Source organism: Ostrinia nubilalis, chromosome 18, assembly GCF_963855985.1.
Source record: "Ostrinia nubilalis chromosome 18, ilOstNubi1.1, whole genome shotgun sequence".
In the NCBI taxonomy this organism is placed as follows: domain Eukaryota; kingdom Metazoa; phylum Arthropoda; class Insecta; order Lepidoptera; family Crambidae; genus Ostrinia; species Ostrinia nubilalis.
Genome location: NC_087105.1, coordinates 6,659,327 through 6,680,352, shown reverse-complemented (window position 1 = coordinate 6,680,352; position 21,026 = coordinate 6,659,327). Strand labels below are relative to the sequence as shown.

General features: G+C 36.6%; 3 protein-coding genes across 4 annotated transcripts in view; 1 reads left to right on the top strand and 2 right to left on the bottom strand.

The window, feature by feature from the left end:
* Window positions 1-4,386, bottom strand: part of LOC135080638 (probable ATP-dependent RNA helicase spindle-E) — a 40,164-nt gene extending 35,778 nt beyond the window's left edge. The window contains exons 1-5 of the mRNA XM_063975332.1: window positions 4,021-4,386; window positions 3,610-3,804; window positions 1,533-1,754; window positions 1,364-1,439; window positions 932-1,224 (exon numbers count right to left, since the gene is read on the bottom strand). Coding sequence (XP_063831402.1) covers window positions 932-1,224; window positions 1,364-1,439; window positions 1,533-1,754; window positions 3,610-3,804; window positions 4,021-4,233 — 999 coding nt within the window. The 5' untranslated portion in view covers window positions 4,234-4,386. The remainder of the gene's footprint in view (window positions 1-931; window positions 1,225-1,363; window positions 1,440-1,532; window positions 1,755-3,609; window positions 3,805-4,020) is intronic.
* A 1,480-nt stretch (window positions 4,387-5,866) lies between these two features.
* On the bottom strand, window positions 5,867-11,940 carry LOC135080619 (WD repeat-containing protein 37). Its single transcript, XM_063975301.1, has 9 exons — window positions 11,563-11,940; window positions 11,348-11,464; window positions 10,952-11,143; window positions 10,613-10,785; window positions 10,160-10,391; window positions 9,194-9,332; window positions 8,903-8,972; window positions 8,620-8,796; window positions 5,867-8,409 (listed from the first exon to the last, which is right to left on the bottom strand). The coding sequence occupies exons 1-9, from the start codon at window positions 11,738-11,740 to the stop codon at window positions 8,284-8,286; spliced, it is 1,404 nt and encodes a 467-aa protein (XP_063831371.1). The 5' UTR covers window positions 11,741-11,940; the 3' UTR covers window positions 5,867-8,283.
* Window positions 11,941-13,131: 1,191 nt separating this feature from the next.
* LOC135080628 (transcriptional adapter 2B) lies at window positions 13,132-19,342 on the top strand. Of its 2 annotated transcripts, none has more exons than XM_063975315.1 (9): window positions 13,132-13,323; window positions 13,412-13,471; window positions 13,550-13,691; window positions 13,777-13,994; window positions 14,119-14,191; window positions 14,303-14,456; window positions 14,952-15,168; window positions 17,422-17,487; window positions 19,210-19,342. In XM_063975315.1, exons 1-9 carry the CDS (start codon window positions 13,213-13,215, stop codon window positions 19,330-19,332), a joined length of 1,164 nt encoding a protein of 387 aa, XP_063831385.1. In that variant the 5' UTR covers window positions 13,132-13,212; the 3' UTR covers window positions 19,333-19,342. The 2 variants fall into 2 exon arrangements, with proteins under 2 accessions (XP_063831385.1, XP_063831384.1); XM_063975314.1 differs by having other exon boundaries at window positions 14,952-15,192.
* The last annotated feature ends 1,684 nt before the right edge of the window (window positions 19,343-21,026 follow it).

Below are 21,026 nucleotides of genomic sequence, written 5' to 3'. Positions count from 1 at the left end.
ATTAGTGACCATTGATATCAGGAATCTATCACTAAAAAATTATAAAACAAAAGCACACAAAAGCTAACCGAGAAAATAACCGAGAGCTAATAATCTAGAAAAGACCGTCTTTACTAATATCGACAAAATTCAAAGGAAAGTTCGGCACGAATGGTCAAGGCGTCTGTGTTTTGAGAAGCCGAAGATAACCATATAATTTACATGGAAAAGAAAATTACTACAACAAATATGCTGATGAAATAAAAATATTACGGTATGCCAAAAAGCAAAAAAAGCGAGGTCAACTGCAGACTATGGTTCTTGTTTTCTGGGACATACATACCTTATCCTTAAGCCGCGACATTTTGGAAAAAAAGAAAAAGAGTTTTCTAAAATGCTCAAAACCCATATCGTCTACTTGCGAAGATGTGACTTCTCCTACGTTAATCTAATTGGAGATGTCCACTGTCGTCGCAAATTGATGATATATGTATTTAGAGCTGACACATTTGTAGCACTTTTTCCAACATAAAAATAGTTGAGGGACCTGATTTATTTGACGAAATTGTCGAGGTAGTGCCCACTTTAAGGCTTTTATAGAATAATGAAAATCATTTTTTATAGAGAATAGTGGTCTAGAGAAAAGATGGCTTATGTGTTTTGCTTAGTTAAGATAATATGAATAAATAATGTTTTTAAGTCCTAAACATTTTCTTTGGTATCCATTATTTGGATCACCCCTCATAATAACTATGCTATGATTGCTACCGACCAAACTTATGCAAGATAATATTTATATTAAATTGAAAATACAAGCTCTAAAAATGAGTATGTAGGATTTGATGGGACACATTTCTACTAAGTGAATGAAAGGTCTTAGTAGACTGCACAAAAATTACAAAACGATTATGCTTGGAAAGTCGCAAAAGGATAAATATACATAGAATCTTACCGCTCCAAATTTGTTCAGGTGGTTCAAATAAAACGTTTTCACAGTGAACATGGGTTCTTTCTTTGTCACTTTTATGCATGAGGACATCTGCAATCCTTTTGGTGTTGGTATAAGGAAATAGTCACCAAACGCCTTGCGGTTGAATGTGGCAGACATGAGCACAATCTTGACTGTTGGAGAGACTGTGTAAAGTAGTTTTTTCACTATAAGCAGCAAGAAGTCCATTTCTTGTCCGCGTTCATGCACTTCGTCCAAGATTATGTGGGTGTATTCATTCATTGTTTTCGCAGAAACTGCAATGTTGAAATTAAACTATTTTTATGTACATGATTATGTGCTGAAGACTTGAATCTGCTGTTTGGGTCTAGGTTAATTGATGTGGAACCGTTTTTAAATTTGTTATTCAAAATAAACAAAGTGATAAAAACTTACCCAATTTTTGCAAGAGAACTCCAGTGGTCACATAATGGATTCGCGTATCTGTTGAAGTCCTGTTTTCAAGTCCAACCTAAGAAAAAATGGCAATTTAAAATCATTATAATTATAACTGACTGTTATATCAATTCTAATTAAAAGCGATGACAGTTATTGCTATCCTCACCTGATAACCAACTAGTCCTCCCACATCCCAACCACGTTCTTGTGCAACTCTTTTCGCGATGGATATCGCTGCAATACGCCTCGGTTGAGTCACAATGACCTTGCACGGTTTGCGATTTTGGTAACTGTCGTCCAGGATCCATTGAGGCACTTGAGTTGTTTTACCACAACCGGTCGGCCCCTCTATGATGACTACAGGAAAGCCACGAATGCGGTCCAGGATCTAGAATAAAGCTTATTTATAGCCCAGACCAAGAAGAATTCAAAAATACTGGAAATTAAATGTAACGCAAAATGTCAAGTTATTTTTAATAGACCCATTGTGTGACCCAAAGGAGGTCACGTGGTTTTGATAAATAATAATTTCAAGCAACACCACTAATTTGGCAAAATAATAATAATAATTTGCGTACGAGGTCACCTTATAATATTTTTTATCTAATCCTACTAAAAGTTTTTATGGATGTCTGGATGTTACTCTTTCATGCAAAAACTACTGAATGGATATTATTAAAGCTTTACAGTATTAAAAGTCAAAAATATTTATTCAATTTAGACCACAAGTGGTACTTATTAACCTATAGGCTATAATTTATACCAGGGGTGGTCGATCGCGTCCACCATATTAGTCCAGTCTATCGTGGCAAGGCAAAAAATACTATACATGATTGTGTAGTAAACTATGCTGTTCCATTTAAGATTTCAAGAAGTATGTAAGTGTTAGATCGCCCAGGGTTTTGTTCGTTAGTAAAAAGTTGATCTTATGTCTAATCAAGTTGGCCGCCCCTGATTTATACCAACCCAGATTAACATATAGGCTATAATTTATACCAATCTGTCTGAGACACAAAATTTCATGCGAGTGAAGCCGCGGGCAAAAGCTAGTAAATTATAAAGTTACAAGCTGTGTTCTCTTCAGGGAATTCCCTGAACAGAAAGTATTCTGTTCAGCATATTAATGCTATCTAATGAAATTGTTTATTCTTTTGACTATGGAATTGTTGATTAACCTTTAACTATGGACGTCGGGTCTCAGAGGCCCACCCCCCTTTTCAATTTCTCGGTTTCAACACCTTCCACCCACGTGCCGCTCTCGACCATCTCAGTAGCTTCAGTTTTAACTGTATCTTGACCGATGAGGCATAAAATAGCGTCTTCTGGCACTCATTACGTGAGTAATTACCATCCAAAATTCTATCGGGGTCTGGGAGACCCGATGACTATATTTTCCATACAAACATATTTGTATGGATGTGACTTGTCAACTATAATTTTTTTATATTATATTATTATAATCTTATGTAAATTGTTCTAGTTTAAGAATACATAATGGCAGAAAGTTTCTGAGTACATCAGCTATTTAATTAGCCCAATTATCTAAAGAACATTTCAGGAGTAAGGTATTACTTGTAAACGATTCTTCTGTTGAGAGAGATGTCTTAGAAGGCACCATTGCTGCAGATTCCGATTCTGAATGGTGTCCATTTTGCCTATTTTGACTCTCAAAGAAAGATGATACATGCCTGTAGAGATAATTGGTCTAAAGTGTTCTAGGCAACTGTGTATAATTTTAGCAAGTTTAACCCTTGTCAAAAATTTTATTTTATGTCTTTCAGAAATTTTGTTCATGTTTTTATGTTACACGAATATTAATTAGCAGGGAAAACAATTTAAGTTTGAATTATTATTAATCGACTGTAATCAAGGAGCCTACATGTGATGGCAAGTCAATTAACACTGAAAAATGTTTAGGTTATTTAAATTTACAAAAAAATAATTAAATAATGGTTAAAAGTTGATTATATTTACTACTAAATTCTTTATTAATAGTTATTACATATATCGCAACTCTTTAATAAATTCAAATTGGTTCAGATATGAAAATGAGAAGAATTTTAGATAGGGGCCTGTGAGACCCGACGTCCATGGGAGTGTGATTATTTTTTCACGTCCATAGTTAAAGGTTAACAATCGTCCACTAAAGTGATCTGTGGGCTGAGTGCGAGTCACACTAGGCCCTCAGATTTAAATTAAACTCAAAACAAAAAAGTTTTATTTAAATCTTTATAGCCTCTCACCTCTTGTTTATATTCATTGATCGCCAAGTTGTTAGTATCTTCTTTTCTTTGGAAGGAGTACTTGTTGTAAACCTCCGTCATCGCCTCCTCAGTCAGTTCTCCAAGGTTCTGCGTAGACGCTCCCCATGACGACAGCTGTTCCAAGGACTCGAGGCCACCGGACACACTATCCCACCTCACCCCTTCAGTTTCATTCTAGAAACAAAACAAATTATGATGTACAGATGACGGCGCATCATGCTTGACATTGTAGGCTCTGTGGACTTGTAAAATGGGCGAATTTGCTGCAAAAATGTAGTCTGATGTTCTTAGCGAGAAACTACCACTTGAAGAAATACTGTTAGGAAGAGATTTAATAGATGGAATTCGCATAACGTGCCGGCAAATAAAAAAGCGATACAAGTTACATACCCGTAAATACATGTTTGTTTCCCTCTCTTTGACTTCGCGGGCGTAATCTGTACCGCTTGGGACTATTGAATGCCGATGATCTTCACGGCGATTCATGAGGTTTGTTGTATCTTCCTTGGTGATCCTCATGCCGTTTGTAAGAGGACCACGAAGTTTGGTAACTTGGGCGCTCGACGGGCATGGGTTGTTGAAAAACGCACGTAGCTCGTCCATTGTGTTGGATACCTATCCTTTTCCCCAAAACTATGTATCTAATCCATGTAACGAATTACACATTACAAGTAGGTACCTACAAAATTTTGCTGCAACTGCAAAAACAAACAAATCACAAATTCAACCAAATTCAACCAATCCGAAATTCCCGAAGAAAAATGGAAGGCAAGGGAGGGACTAAAATCAATATCACTAGGTATAGATGATAAAAAAATTTAACTGTCAATTAATCGTATTTATCGTATCGGTATTCAATTATTCGGAATAAATTCTTTATTTAACCCCTTCCGAGTAGATAAGTGTTCTTCGACCTTAATAATCGCGTAAATAATGTGGATGTGGGAGTAAAAATATCAAAACACATTTTTTAATTAAAAAAGAATACAAAAATTAAATACAAGCGCGAGCCGGACTCACTCACCAAGGGTTCCGTACGATACATTATTAAAAAATTTACTATTCTGTACCTAAAGATAATATTTTCGAGCAAAAAAGTCAGGTTTGCTGTATGGGAGCCCGGAGCTGTGCCGAAGCCCCCACTTAACAGTGGCACCAACTGGTGAGCGCTAAAGTGATAGGAGGACTATCGCATTTGCACTCATCAAGATGGCGCCACTGTAGAGTAAGGTCCTGTCAATCGCCAGGGGTGCCAACTGTTAAGTATAAAAACGATAGCCCTCATTATTTATCTTTCATCTTCGAATCGGTTACGCCAAAATCCTGGGGGGCACCAACCATTCTGGGGTGCGTTACTTAGTCCCCCGCCTCGGGTGTCAATATCTACGGTGTCAACTCATACTACGCCGCCACTGTACGGAACCCTAATATAGCTAGAAAAATTATGTAACTACCAGTTACTACTAACTACACTCGACATCAAATAAATCGCACCTCTCGCGACAAGCACTTTCAAACGTATGCATCCCCACTTCCCACCAATATTGGCACCATTTAAAAGCCTAGTTCTAAACTTCATTTCATTAAAGGAAAGGTTTTTACCCCAAAAATGTGTCTTTAGAAGGATCCAGAGCCACTTCTTCAAAAAATAGGTAGTTACGCTTGAGCCAGCTTTTATGGCTATAAAACTGTTAAGTTGGGATTAATCGCTTCGCTATCCATCTGTTAAACAGGACACGTGAGATCATTATTTGGTTTTATAACCATAAAAATTGGTCTAACTGATCCCAGAGGTGAGCCCAAAGTGAGGTCTTTTTTCAAATCCCATTTATGGATATGTTAATCATTTATTTAGATTAAATGTGTTTTTCTTTAAGGATATTTATTGGGCTTTCAAATAACACCAATATTGTTGGGGCACCATGATTGTGTCAGAAGAAAATCTTTAAAGTTCGCGTCGCGGAAGGTGCGGTTTATTTGATGTTGAGTGTAGATGGCGTTAGTTTGTAACAGATTTTAGGTACTTGTAGAGATATTAGTTACATTATTTTTGTGTGTAAAATATCTGTGAGATCATGAGATGTAACATTATTCCCCTATGTGTAATGTTGTAAATAACACAGCAGGGGCGGAACAACCGCTATTTGTAATTACTGCTATTGCGAGCCTACATAATTAATCAAATAATTTAAAAGGTTACGTAGGTACTTAAAGGTTTCAAAGAATAAAGCCATAATATTTTTTACCATTCATATATTTCATACCATAATCGGCATAACAAAAATATTCAGATCATTTTAGAAGGTATTCAACGAGTGATAGTTCCATTATAATTATTATCATTCATCACTTATTATACAGTTATACATAAATATATGCATAGATATTTATTAAACATGTTTATTACACTACATGGATACGGACACCACAATACTAGTAATATGATAATTTTATAGTAAAATAAGTATCTATAGATCTTTGATATTATACAATTTAAATAAAACAATTTACTCAATTATTGTGTAAACTTTGCTATGATTAAATAATATAAGCCGAAAAACTTTTAAGGATATGGATGACACAGCATTTGGAATGGACAAACTTGATCAAGAAAATCTAAAAAAAGACATCTGAAAACAAAATACGTGACTAGAACCTAAAAAAGTGTGTCTAAAATCCTTATTCATATGAGAACTGGGGACGAACTTAAGGCTCTTTCGGATTAGCGTTCTTTCTGTGCAAATAATCCAAAGGAATATGTTATAGTAAAAAAATACTGATTCACGCGAAGGCTTCTATGTGGCTCGCGTACTTACGTACATGTAGGAGGCACACACGTACTGAAAGTTCGATCGCACAACGCGTCTCGTGATGTTTCATTTGCGAAATACACTGTGTAATTTTAGAAGATGTGATACTACAAGCTTACGAACACTGAAAAAACGCCAATCTTAAAGAGCTCTTAATCTGTTTAAGAAATAAGAAGATGAAAAAAGTCTACAAAGGGTGGATTCATAGTTAGTGCACAAAATTTTCCTCATATTCTATACAAAATTCTGAACAAATTGTTTTCTGTGCACATACAATATAATACTTTGCATAATTAAAATAAGAATAACATGTATTAATACATACCATAATATGTTTAGCAATCTTTTGGCACAACCATAACATAGCCAATGAAACCAATACCTATTTACATTTATTATTTTAATAAACCATGTTTTAAATATTAATATTCGACAGCAAATATGCTAAGCAAGCAATACCATAAATATTACCATATCTTCCATAGCAAAATCTGTTAGCTGATATGTGATGTTTTCGATTCTAGTTATGTATGCATGAACAGTCAAAAAGATTCATGAAATACTAAAAAGAGCATGGAAATTATCTTTGGCTTATGAAATGAACTGACTAGCTAGACAATAGATTTTAATACATAGTTAAGTAACACACTGGTACTCCTAAAGATATGTTACATTAATAATACGTTGATACAGAGTTAGGACAGTAGATGTTCTTTTTGTTAAACAGTATAATAGAATTACAACATAAGCCATAAAATAGTAAAAAGAAATTGAGTGTTTCACGATCACAATACATAATCTTGATTAAAGTTGAAAATGTAAAACTTTAAAAATAGTACGATAAAATTGTTCGAGTTAAACAAGGTATGAAATAAAATTTAATCACCTTGGAGTGGGCATACAGTAATTAAAAACACGCAATTACCAACCAGCTATACAATTATAATTATATTGTTTATTAATCGATAAAATCACATCTAATAAAATGATTAGTGAACCGAAACCAGTGGTCCGGTGCTTAAAATTATGAATACATTACCAACAACCCACGTAATTTAAATATACTACCGTATCATGGACGAACAAACGAATCTAGAACATTAATAAACTACTAAAAACCAACAATATACTTAAAGTAGACAACAATCTGTTACCTTTGTGCTTTATATTCGTAGGTGTAATAATTAATCATTGTTTGCAAGAAATATAGTTAAAGACACTAAAGATTTTCTATGAGAATGAGAAATTGCATGCAATATTAAAATATAGTTGTTAATACGATATTCGTTAATTTAATATTCTTGCATAATAATCTACATACTCTCAAACTTCTGTTTATTTTTAACACACAATACTTATTTGGGGACAATATTGCGCGACTGGGATTTGCAGTACAATACTAAGTATACTTATAACATTTTTCGAATGAAAACTATTTTCGTTTCTCTCACTCATACCTGCACCCAAGGTGAGTGAGAGTGACGGATATTTCAAAATCAATTCCGAAGAATGGGAGATTCTGGTGTATTATAAAGCCTAGTACCATACTGCTCCCAACGTGTCACATTTCTGGGTGGTACGCTCTTGTTATTATGATAATAATTATGCGTTTCTACTCCAACACAAATAAATTGTTATGTAATTCAATCCATAAGCGTCTGAGCAAGAGAAGATCCAAATAGATTTCACAATCACCCATACTTTCAAGAAATAGTATCTTTAGTACAAGTCAAAAGCTGAATTCCAATCCGCGTTAGAGACTACAATGTTTAAATAATCGAGGATAATATACCTGTACAGTGTTAACTAGCGATAACGTGCCTTTGGGTGCTAGGATTAAGGTTCAGTTCTCCTTGGAGGGCTGGATGGACCAGCCGAGGATGCGGCGGTCGAAACCGCAGCTGAAGAAGTTAATGTTTGAAGATATGTCTTCGGCCCACGAAACCGACGTCACCATGCGGCGGTGACCCTGGAAGCAAAAAGATTATAATTAATTACACATTTTAATTTATTTAATAAATAAAAATTTGGGGTTTTTTTTTAGTACTTTTTTTGTTCTAAAAAGCTCTAATTTGATAATGCCAATGCTACTGAACGTGAGAATAAATAAATCTTGCATATCCTATTCTGTAACTACAGGTTACAACTTTAGGCATTTCTGTAACCACCGGTTACCGACCTGTCTGCTAGAGCGCGGAAGTCTGGCCAGCCTCTGGCCTTGCAGATCGAACAGCCGGACTTGGCGGTTGTCGTGCGGGATGGCAATGAGCCCGCCGCTGCTCACGCCGACCCGGTTGACCGACGAGTCCGAACGGATCGTGGCTAGGGCTGAGCGCATGTTGCGGACGTCCCATACCTGTGTAGTGTACAAATACATTACTGTGGTTACAACTAGTGACTGATATAGGTGGTTTAGACTGAACTAGATTTTAATATTTTCATAAATAATTTTAATTTCATACCTTCACAGATCGATCATCAGAACCAGACACGACTTTGTCTTCTCGCGTAAATACTGCTGATGTTACACTCCTGTAAGAAAAGATAACATTTATTCATTTAACAAAAGATATATTCACATTAAACTCGAAAACAAAACTTGACAGTCAAAATAAAACTTGTTAATTTATGAACAGACAACGCCACATCAAGCTTTACTGTGGCACGGAGTTGTAGTAATTGCTATTTTTGCAATTATAGTCTGATGTACTGTTGAGTATTCACTGTTCATTCCCATCGTAACCTATACTTACTCAGTATGTCCCTGGAACACGGACACAGAGTGTATCGGCTCGCGGAAGTCCCACAGACGGAACGTGGTGTCCCGAGACGCCGTGACCACCAGACGCGAGCTGTGGTGGGCCGACGCGTGCGTCAGCTCGTGGTCGTGGCCTGGGCAAAAACAAAATATTTATTTGTATACGACATATTTTATGGGCTGGTGATGAGAAGGGGCTGAAGAAATTCAGTCACAAATGGTTGATGCAGAACATAATATCTTGCTAAGTTGGCAGAAGTAAATAGTTTAGTCTACCTACACTGTAGACACACACTTCACAGTGTACCAACCTTGTTTCGCCTAGACTCGCCCGACTTCCGATTGTTGTCGGTTTTGTCCGAGTCAAACGGCTTAGTGTGTTCTAAAGTGTGAACTCGAAGTGTCCGATTACACTACCGAGCTAACTTTAACAATAGTAAGGCAAAGACTGATAAAGCATTTGTGATATTTGAAAGTAGTTTCAATATCTTGGCATTATTGGGAGACTGACAGACAGCCAGTAAAGGCCAATACAGTTTGCACAACATCACATTTATGAGGTCAAGCTAAAGTTGCAAAAGATTGTTTCTATAATTTCGATGGTTCATAAATATTTATAGTGTCGCTTTTGTAATGGTTGCATTTTTTTATCAAAATTGATCAGTCCAGTACTCATATCCTGGCTATTAGACTATTAATTTTTATGTCACTATTTCAATGATGGAGATTTCATTTGGCGGAAATGACGAGCATTATATCTATGACGCAAACATAATTAATCACCCTAAAAGTGGTATCAATGTCAAGAAAAATAGAAAATATAATGCTAAGTGTTTATTAGGGACAGAAGCCCATAAACAAAGTTTTTTTTGTATGCAAGACAAGGCTGGTTTTTGGAACAAATGAAAAAGAAGACCGTTTTTGGAACTTGTCTGTGCTCATGCTTATGCAATTTATTTACCTGTAAGAACTTGCAAGCAGTCCCCAGTTTCCACGTCATACAAGTTGGCCGTACGATCCCAGGAGGCAGTGATGACGTGATCGCCGCCCGTGAGCCAGTCGGCGGCCACCACCACACCTTGGTGGCCTGTCAGCTCTGTGAGAGGAGTGCGGAGCACCTCTGGCCTCTCGCCACCTTCTCCCAGGCTCTCTTCACCACCACCTTCGAGTTCCTCTTCGGAGGATTGACCACGCTTGAAAAGAAAGTGGAGGTGATTTGTTATTGTTACAATCAAGTTCATAATAGTACGTAACCACAGATAGATAAATGTTGTTTATTTAAATTCTGTATTTATTTACTTACTGAATACAGCAGCTTATTAACTGTACTTTCTACTTATTGTGCAGTATTTACATAATTTCTGATTGCTTAAGTTTACACAATACTTGGATAATCAAGCTTAAAATGGATTACCGGCAAATCCCAATTGACAGCAGCTTGCCAGACATGAGCAGTATTGTCGCCACTGCTGGTGAGGGCAATGTCGCGGGATGGGTGAAAACGGATCGAATTCACAGACCCCTGGTGGCCTGTGTACTGTAAGAGGCATTTTCCCCACTCCACACTCCAAACACAGGCAGTGTGATCTATTTGACAAATTGTAATTCAATTAATTAATATAAATATTCACACATTATGCAACCAATTAGTTACAATATTTGATGAAATTAGTCAATATTTGTTCATAACTAATTGGCCGTGTTATAACTAGTGTTATTCAGCTCAATAACAATAAAATATGTAATTAATTACCAGCAGATGCTGTTCCAATAAGCGCCTGTCCTGGTCGGGCAGTGGAGACGTCCCATATGCCATCCTTGTGTCCGGTGAACTCTCTGACAAGCTGGCAGTTGTATGTCGGAGCTTTGAAACTGGATACAATTTTGCTTGTTTGCACTCGAAGCTTGTGACTCGCTTTGACTTTTTGAGAATTGCTTTGTGACACTAAAAATATCAAAATTATAATCTTGCTATACATTGGTAATTCATTGAATAATTTCTGGTTTCCTTAAGCAATTTCATCACAGCTAGCAGCTAGGCCGGCAGCAGTACAATGAAAGGCAAATATGACCAATAATAATGACCATAGAAAGTTACCAAGAGTTACAAATTTTGAAATGTTATCTGAACTATCTGAATAATACTCACATTTCACTTTGGAGTTCTTTCCGCTGGTTTCAAATTCAATGTAATCCAAGTTCTGTCTGTCCCCTACATAGCTCTCTCTCTCCAACTTCTCACTCAATATATCTATTTTCTCTTGTACTAAAACAATAAAATTTGTGTTAATAAAAACTGAACGCACAGTCCATAAAATCTAAAAGGTAAACAGTGACTACATTATTTATCATTAGTTGACTTACGATTTAGATTCTCAGTGTAAAGAAGGTCAAATTCTTTTTCTATCTGCGAAAACAGTTCGTGCAGTCGAGATCTGAATACTGGCGGAATGGACGTCTCAGAGTCTTCCATCTTGAGATAATTCGGCATTCCATCGGATCCTTCTGTGAGCGCCTGGAGTCTTCGTTTGCTCGATTTCATGGTCGAAGAACAAGCCTGGCAAAATGCTTTTCAGCAATCACTTATCCATTAGCATGTGTGCAATCTCAGTTCAACTTGAGAAAAGTATGTGTTTAGGGGAATAAATGAAGGTTTTATTTCTGCAAAATTAAAATTAATGAAACCACTGACTGATGTTAAAATAAAACCAAAATACACAATCGAATTTTTTTGACAACACACCACAGATATGGATTAGAGTAGATACAGCAAGTTGCTAGTCAACAAAGAGCATAAATAGTCAAAGCGTGCCATTCCGATATGTCCAAATGGACATACATGGTCGAGTGATGTTCATGTAATCCGATTACAACAATCGGATACGATGATTTTACGAGGACAGTAGTACGAACACGGTAGAGAGAAGAAATTATTTACGGATTGAGAATTGTAATTAACAGCAACGAGTAACAAATATGTAATTAATTAGAATAAAGTAGCAGAAGAAGAATTATAAAACAAGTTAGATCAGTGATCGTGGAAGACAGAGTGCACTGTATAACGTCGAAATATACAAATCAAGAAGTTAGGTCAGTGATCGCAGTATACACTATTACTACTATGTATACGACGCCCGAGATTTTGTCGTTTAGAAATATCTTCAAAACTAGGTACCTGACTTAGCTTTATGAAAAAAAAAACGTATTGGCAAAACTACGCATTTTTACATTTATTAAAAATAAAAAGCTTGAGTAAAATAGTCTTTATTTTAAGAAAGTAGGTCATTTACTTACTAGGATATTTAAAAGTATGGAATTAAGTATGAATTACTAGTAGTACTATTTAACATAATGGAATAACGATAATTACTTTCATAAACATTAGGCACAACAAAAATATTATTTGCAAATTAATAATGTAGAATTGTAGAATAACGTCTACCGCTACATAATTATTTTAATCCACAGTCAGACTAGCTATAAATTTAACAAAATATCAGTTTTATCGGAATTAATTAATTTTTGAATCGAGTCACACGATATCATTCGATGACTTTGCGAATGCAGTACGATGATACGATTACTTTTACGTTGCGGCAATCACTAAAATTCGCTAAAATGACACTAATGACGTTTAAAAAGTGGCACGCTCGGCTTCATACAAATTTTGACACATGCTGCATCTATCCTTATCTGTGCAACACACACAGTAAAATTTGACGTTTATTTCCACGCCACAGATAAAAAATGAATTCAAGAAATAGTGATGTTCGGATTACGGAATAAAAAATTGGACATCGTATCATCATCGTATCGATCATAGACAGTTTGGCGTTAAAAGCAGTGTGCAGGGTCCTTTACTTTACTACCGCCATGTCCGCCATCATAGTTTAGAATTGTCTTGTCTCTGGTTTTTGGTTGTCTATGAAAAAATGGCCGCGGCTGTGTAAATTTGCGTCTATTCGACATTTGCCAACGATCGAAATTATTTATTGTTTCAGCGTTAGTGTAATCATGTCGTTTTCAGATTTATACGCTAAATATAATTGTACATATTGCCAAGAAGAAATAAATGGGATTCGCGTGAGATGTGCCGAGTGTATTGACTTTGATATTTGTTTGCAGGTAAGTGCCTGAATGCCATTTTTGTTTATGATTTTGGCGCAAAATTTTGAAACGGTGCATAGAAAATAATAAATTTAATTTTTTTCAGTGTTTTTCGTTGGGTGCTGAAATAGGATCACATAAAAATGACCATTCCTATCAGTATATGGTAAACAAATTATTAAGTTTTGACTGTATTTGCTACATTTTTAGTAGACACACATTACACTAAAATTATTCCTTTTAGGACTCAGGAGCGTTTGGAATATTTTTGGGGCGTAGTAATTGGTCTGCTAACGAAGAAGTAAGATTATTGGATGCTATAGAACAATTTGGTTTCGGTAATTGGGAAGATATAGCTAAACACATTGAAACACGGACACCAGAAGGTAAAAATCATAAAAGAATTTAATGTGTATCTTATATCTAAAAATAAGTACTATTGTTAATGAACTATTTATTTGTGAATAACAGAGGCAAAAGATGAATATATCACAAGATACCTGGAAGGCAGTATTGGACGAGCAACTTGGGGCAATGTTGAGAGCACATCCCGACCATCTTTGCACTGCGCTGATAAAGACGATGGCCCTCTTGGACCAAACGCAGTGTCCAGACTACCTCACCTTGCTGTCACATCAGACGAGGCGGCACAACTTGGATATATGCCCAACAGAGATGATTTTGAACGGGTAACTATTATTTAAAGGCCAAAATAATGAAACTTACTGTGTCTATTGCAGAATAGTTTATTAATATGTCTAGTTACCAATAGTGTCTGCTATTTCTACTGTTTCAATGAAGACCTGTTTTCAGGAACATGATCATGAGGCAGAGCAGTTAGTATCTACACTTTCTCTTAACTCTGAAGATGATGAGTTAGATGTTGGTAAGTAGTCCTGGATAGGATCTAAAACCAAACAATTTAACTGCTTTGGGAACATTTTTAGCTCAAGTTTGCAGATTCCATGCAACCTAAAGTATATTTTGGTATTTTCAGCATTAAAATTATCCCAAGTAGACATTTACATTCGCCGATTACGGGAGAGGACAAGAAGAAAAAGACTTGTACGAGACTTCCAACTTGTTTCTGTATTTTTCAATAATCAAAGAAACAAACAAAAGACACTTGGTAAACTCGCCAAAGAGAAAAAGTAAGTATAACATTTTCATTAAATTACAGCCCTCATAGACAAATGATATTACCTTAAATCGCTTTAAAACTTTCATAGTCATAGCTTAGTTGACTTTAATTACTCATCCTAATTTGGTATGATTTATTCACCTTATTTACATAACTTTATTTTATACTCAATAATGCAGTTCACATAGATTTTTTTTTACTCTAATTAGAAAACTTATTTTTGTTTCATGATCAACATAGATAACATTTTGTGTCACTGCCCCACTGTGAATTATTTTATTTGTGATTTAAGAAGGCTAGTTGATCCTTATAATGTCCAACGCTAATAAAAAAATCTAAAACAGGGAATTCACCGAGCGCCTCCGCTGGTCGGCCCAATTCTACGGCCGCGGCTCGGTACAAATAGCCGTAGAGGGCGGGCTATAGCGCGAGCCCTATGATATCGAAATGCGATAATAGATTTGTTTCTTGTGATCTCTAATGATATCCCATCTAATCTAAACAGGGAATTCACCGAGCGCCTCCGCTGGTCGGCCCAATTCTACGGGCGGTCCGAGCAAGCCGCGGTCGTAGGCGGGCTATGGCGGGAACGCGAATTGCGCGTGCGCCTAGCTGAACTGCACCGTTACCGGCTGGCGGGCGTCACGCGGCTAGAGGAGTGCGCACACTATGAGCAACACGCGGCCCACAGGAAGCATCCGCATGCCCCGGCGCAACTGCACGTGAGAACCCCATACAGGCCCGCGGTAACACGCTTTTGCATTCGCTCGCTGCACACACGACCTTATTGTTTACTAGCGGCCGCCCGCGACTTCGTACGCGTAGACCTCGTTTTAACCAATGGTACACTGTGATTCAAATACATATTTCTTTATTTAACCCGGCGAGGATGTGGTACAAAATGTATAAGTCGGGGATGTGGAGGGTCTTTATGACCCTGTATTTGATTTGTAGATTTTTCCCTACTAAGCGGTAATTAAAAAAATATTTATCAAGAAACTTAAGTAATAGTTAGTAGTTAATGGATTTAAATTGAAATATTCACCAATAGCCTTAAACATGTTTAAATAATAAAGCTATTCTAAAAGTCTAAAAAATAGTGAATATTGCGTTATCTTGTAACAAAAAAGCAATTTCATCATATTTCATAATATTAATTAGTATTTTCTGGTAATCAATATCTTATATCATTAGTTATTCATAATTAGTCTTCTAAGGTACAAATTAGCTCATTCTTAACAAAATAGAGCAATGTGATTTTGGCAAAATTTCGTCATTTTTACGTTTGCATACGTTTATTTTCTTTGACCAGCGACGGTTGACTCACTAGTGGCGTGCAAAGGGGAGCAGAGTCCAATTACTCCAGCTACTGAGACGTTCAACAGCACACGGCTAAGGGATAAATAACTGTACACAAAAATATGAAGCACGGGGTCAAATTGACCCCTCCACATCCTCGCCGGGTTAATAAAATTTCAATATTATTTACGAACGTCAAAAGCAGTAGTTTGAACAGCGCTTGATAGATGGCGTGGCACGGCTTCGTCGTCCGCATGAATATTTACGAACGTCAAAAGCAATGTTGAAAGATGGCGTTTTATTGCAACTATTTTTCACGTTTTATTTATTTATTGAAAGGTTTGTCACATATCGTCATAAATTATAACCTATAATAATGTTATTCTGGGTTATAAACAATAATACTGTAAAGTTTCGTCGAAATCCGTTCAGTAGTTTTTGCGTGAAAGAGTAACAAACATGTTGACATATCCATCCATCCAGATATCCATACAAACTTTCCCATTTATAATATTAGTAGGATGACTTTTTTTTAAAGAATATTAGTAATTGTTTTACATAGTCGCGTTAGCCCCTCGTACTAAGCTAAATGCTTGTGTGTCACGAGTGGACTCACCACAATAGTCGGCGGCGGGATTCGATGATAATACATACGTATTTGTTTATGGGTCCTTTGTTACTCCTAGATTTCGTTAACTAGTGTTTGCCAGTACATTTTTTCACTGTATTTGATGAGAATGACACAATCTTTTTTATCATTATCGTGCTGTAGATATCTTTGACATCACATCAGAAAAGATCAGAAATAAAGTATGGACGGTTATGTTTAGAAAAAGACTGAAGAAGTCATTGTGTGCAGTAGTCTGTAGCAGGTTTAAATACATTTATAATACGACGAGTCGACGAGTCTAATTTTATCATTGTCCAAAAGCCTATGTATGACCTATTGGGGTGAGTGATGAATCACAACAATAAGAATGTAGAAATTTGCTTGACCCATAAACAAATATTTGTTACAATAATGAACCTTTTATACAAGGCGTAATTAATTACAATAATGAGTCTGATAATTAAGTACCTATGCAATAATGAAACGTCATTTTGTTGTTAAAATCACGCGAACTTGTTTTATGTGTATTTAATGTCGTGTGTGCAGTGCTTCATAACATGGTAATTTTGTTTTTATGTTGTTTTATTTATGATTTTTCTTATTATTGTTTATGGTTCCATTCATCCTACACTTATTTAACATTATTTCTTTTACCTACAATTTGTATTCACCAAAGTTAATTTTTTTTATACAAATATTTTACATGTTTTTTATCATTATTGGTGAGCATTATGCATGGCTTCATACAGTTCATGCTTCATACATTTGTGCTTACTCTGCGAATGCCTCAACTTCTAGTGTTGTCCCTATTTGAATAGATGAATGCAATTTAATATTAGAAATTAGCATTTTAGTTGATTCCTTTTTTGTCAATTTTTGTTTTACGGCCGTATACAATTTAAAACTGGCCAGTACGAATTATATTTTATTATGTGCTTTATGACATACATTCTAAGGATCAAAATCCTTCACGTAGGTTATGTCGTGTCCAGTAGATGTCGTAGTTAGTTGGATGTCACGTGGTGTCTCCTTTGATCCCGTATAACGATTGTATTCGCCAGGGCAGCAGTGGGTGCCTGGACAGCATCCAAGCAAAAGAACAGAACAGCACGACGCAGCAGCAAAGAAAAAGGTTAGTTGAAGATGAACTCTTAGATATTTCATTGTATGTAGCCAATATCATATAGGGTGTAAGGTGTAGGCTGGCAACCTTTTTTTTTCGGAAATGAAATTCATAACGCTTTTCTTCACCACTGGTATCATCTGTTGCTCTTGTGCCACTAAAAGAGCAATTTCTCAGTGACGCTCAGCTTGTAATATAAAATTAGAAAATTTACTGTAGCGGAGAAGTTTTCTCATAAATTGTCTACTGTAATAAGTATACAAATATACAGGGTGGAAACGATAAGTGATATCACTCGATTATTTCTAAACTATACAAGATATCAAAAAACTAGTTACTGATCCTGAAAGTGCTTCATGAGCTCTTTCAAACGGAACCAATAATAGGTTACAGAATAAACTGGATCTATCCGAAAATTTAATGTTTCCAGCTTCCATACATTTGGTAAAGTCACATTATTTAAAAAACTACACATGATATCATAAAACTGATTACTGATTCTAAAAGTGCTTCACAAGCTCTATCCAATGGTATTAATAATAGGTTACAGAATAAACTGGATCTATCAAAAAATTCAATGTTTCCTTCTTCCATACATTTAGTACTACCAGGCCTGGCTCACTCCGTGCGGTACATCCGATAATTACCTACAGCGAAGCGCCCCGCCGGCGGGTATTATATCAGTCGAGTGTCACGCGCGCGCCCGTCAGGACGCTGCACTATGGAGCGAAATTGCGATTTATGGACATAGCGATTTTTTTCACAATTTCTATTTGAAAAAAATACCTATCGATAGGTTACGTTATTCTGATGAATAAATGCTGCACAAGTTTTTTTCTAAAACCAATAGTTTGACTGGAAAAAAATATTTTCCATTTTCGTTGTATGGAATGAAACATAAAGTGGTCGATTTCGACTAAGCCTTGACAGATCTTGCTTTGAAACTACTTGAGCCTTGTTCTATGGCTTGTTGACTGTAATCCTACGCTATCAGCGCGCATCCAAAGTTGCCCGTTCACAAGTTATGAGGTTCTGAAAAATTAAAAAAAAGTAAGTAAAAGTGACTTTTTTTTGGAATATCTTTAAAGAATTAACAAAAATATAAAGATTTTATACGTTAATAATGTAAATTAACCTTAAATTACTGCTAAAAACACATTTTAATAAACTTAAAAGGAATTAAATCAGCGATTTTTTTTCACAATTTCTGTTTAAAAAAAATACCTGTCGATAGGGTATGTTATTCTGATGAATAAATATTATGAACGTTTTTCTCTAAAACCAATAGATTGGCTGGAAAAAAATATTTTCCATTTTCGTTGTATGGAATGAAACATAAAGTGGTCGATTTCGACTAAGCCTTAACCGATTTTGCTTTGAAACTACTTGAGCCTTGTTCTATGGCTTGTTGACTATAATCCTGCACTAACAGCGCGCGCCCAAAGTAGCCCGTTCAGAAGTTATGAGGTTCCAAAAAATGAAAATTAAAGTAAGTATACATTTAGTATGGAAGCTGGAAACATTGAATTTTCAAATAGATCCAGTTTATTCTGTAACCTATTATTGGTTCCGTTTGAAAGAGCTCATGAAGCACTTTCAGGATCAGTAACCAGTTTTTCAATATCTTGTATAGTTTAGAAATAATCGAGTGAGATCACTTAACGTTTCCACCCTGTATATGTTTTTGCTGTTCAGTGCTAAATTTTAACTATTATTTATTTTCCCAAACAGAGAAGGCGAAAGCGGCTCAAGTTCCACCAGCCCAAGGTGCACACGGGACGCAAGTACCGCATGTGGATGCTCCAGAAAGAGCTCATGCAGCGGCGCGTGCTCGAGGCATCTGCTGACCAGTAACGAGGCGCAGGTGAGCGACAACACTCCTTGTGGCGTAGGAACTAGGGTCGCGAGTCCCGTAGCCCGGGCACACGGGACGCAAGTACCGCATGTGGATGCTCCAGAAAGAGCTCATGCAGCGGCGCGTGCTCGAGGCATCTGCTGACCAGTAACGAGGCGCAGGTGAGCGACAACACTCCTTGTGGCGTAGGAACTAGGGTCGCGAGTCCCGCAGCCCGGGGCACACGGGACGCAAGCGGACCTGTTCATCTCCGCGAGTTTACATCGAAAACAAAACACGCACGATGGCCCACCTACAGTCAGTCACATCATTTTACCGAAGTCAGCCCTATAGCTTCGGCGCAGTGTCGATCACTGACGTTTGTCAACAAAATGGTGCTTGACTCTTGAGACAGGCTAAATTACACCATATTGTTAATGGCATTGAGCATACATTTTTTTAAATACCTTCGCGAAGTAAAACTTCTGTACGTAGTACTTATTATTATTCTGTGACGCAAGTACCGCATGTGGATGCTCCAGAAAGAGCTCATGCAGCGGCGCGTGCTCGAGGCATCTGCTGACCAGTAACGAGGCGCAGGTGAGCGACAACACTCCTTGTGGCGTAGGAACTAGGGTCGCGAGTCCCGCAGCCCGGGGCACACGGGACGCTAGTACCGTATGTGGATGCTTCCAATCAGCTTAACTGTGCAAAAAGTGGCTATCGTATCGATCCAATCAAAACGTATTACAACCCTGTATAACAAAATCTTGCAGTATGCTAAAACGTCTTTTATTTAAAAATTTAATCTACTATATAAAAATACTAGCTTTCCGCCCGCGGCTTCGCCCGCGTGGAATTTTGTCTGTCACAGAAAAACAATATCGCGCGCGTATTTACTCATCGTTTAGACCTGGACTACGACAAACATTTTAAAACCAAAATCAGCTCAATCGGCCCAGTCGTTCTCGAGTTATAATCAGACTAACGAACATCAATTCATTTTTATTTATACAGGGTGGAAACGATAAGTGATCTCACTCGATTATTTCTAAACTACACAAGATATCGAAAAACTGGTTATTGATCCTGAAAGAGCTTTACGAGCTCTTTCTAACGGTACCATTAATAGGTTACCGAATTAACTGGATCTACCCGAAAATTCAATGTTTTCAGCTTCCATACTAAATGTACTATGCCAGCCACACAATATGAAAAGTGTATATTTTTATTAAATAATAAACACTTAAAATGAACTCGTAAATTGGATTCTTATTTAAAATTATTGATGGAAAACGTTGGTTCTAGGCTCTACTTGCTATAATATTACCAAGACATGAGTGCCATGACTGTGGCAGTACTAAATGTATGGAAGTTGGAAACACTGAATTTTCGGATAGATCCAGTTTATTTTGAAACTTATTGTTGGTACCGTTGGATAGAGCTCGTAAAACACTTTCAGGATCAGTAACCAGTTTTTGGATAGCTTGTATAGTTTTTAATATTAAGTGGTTTTATTAAATGTATGGAGGCCGGAAACATTGAATTTTCGGATAGATCCAGTTTATTTTGTAACCTAATATTGGTACCGTTGGATAGAGCTCGTGAAGCACTTTCAGGATCAGTAACCAGTTTTTCGATATCTTGCATAGTTTAGAAATAATCGAGTGAGATCACTTATCGTTTCCACCCTGTATAGATAGATATTATATAG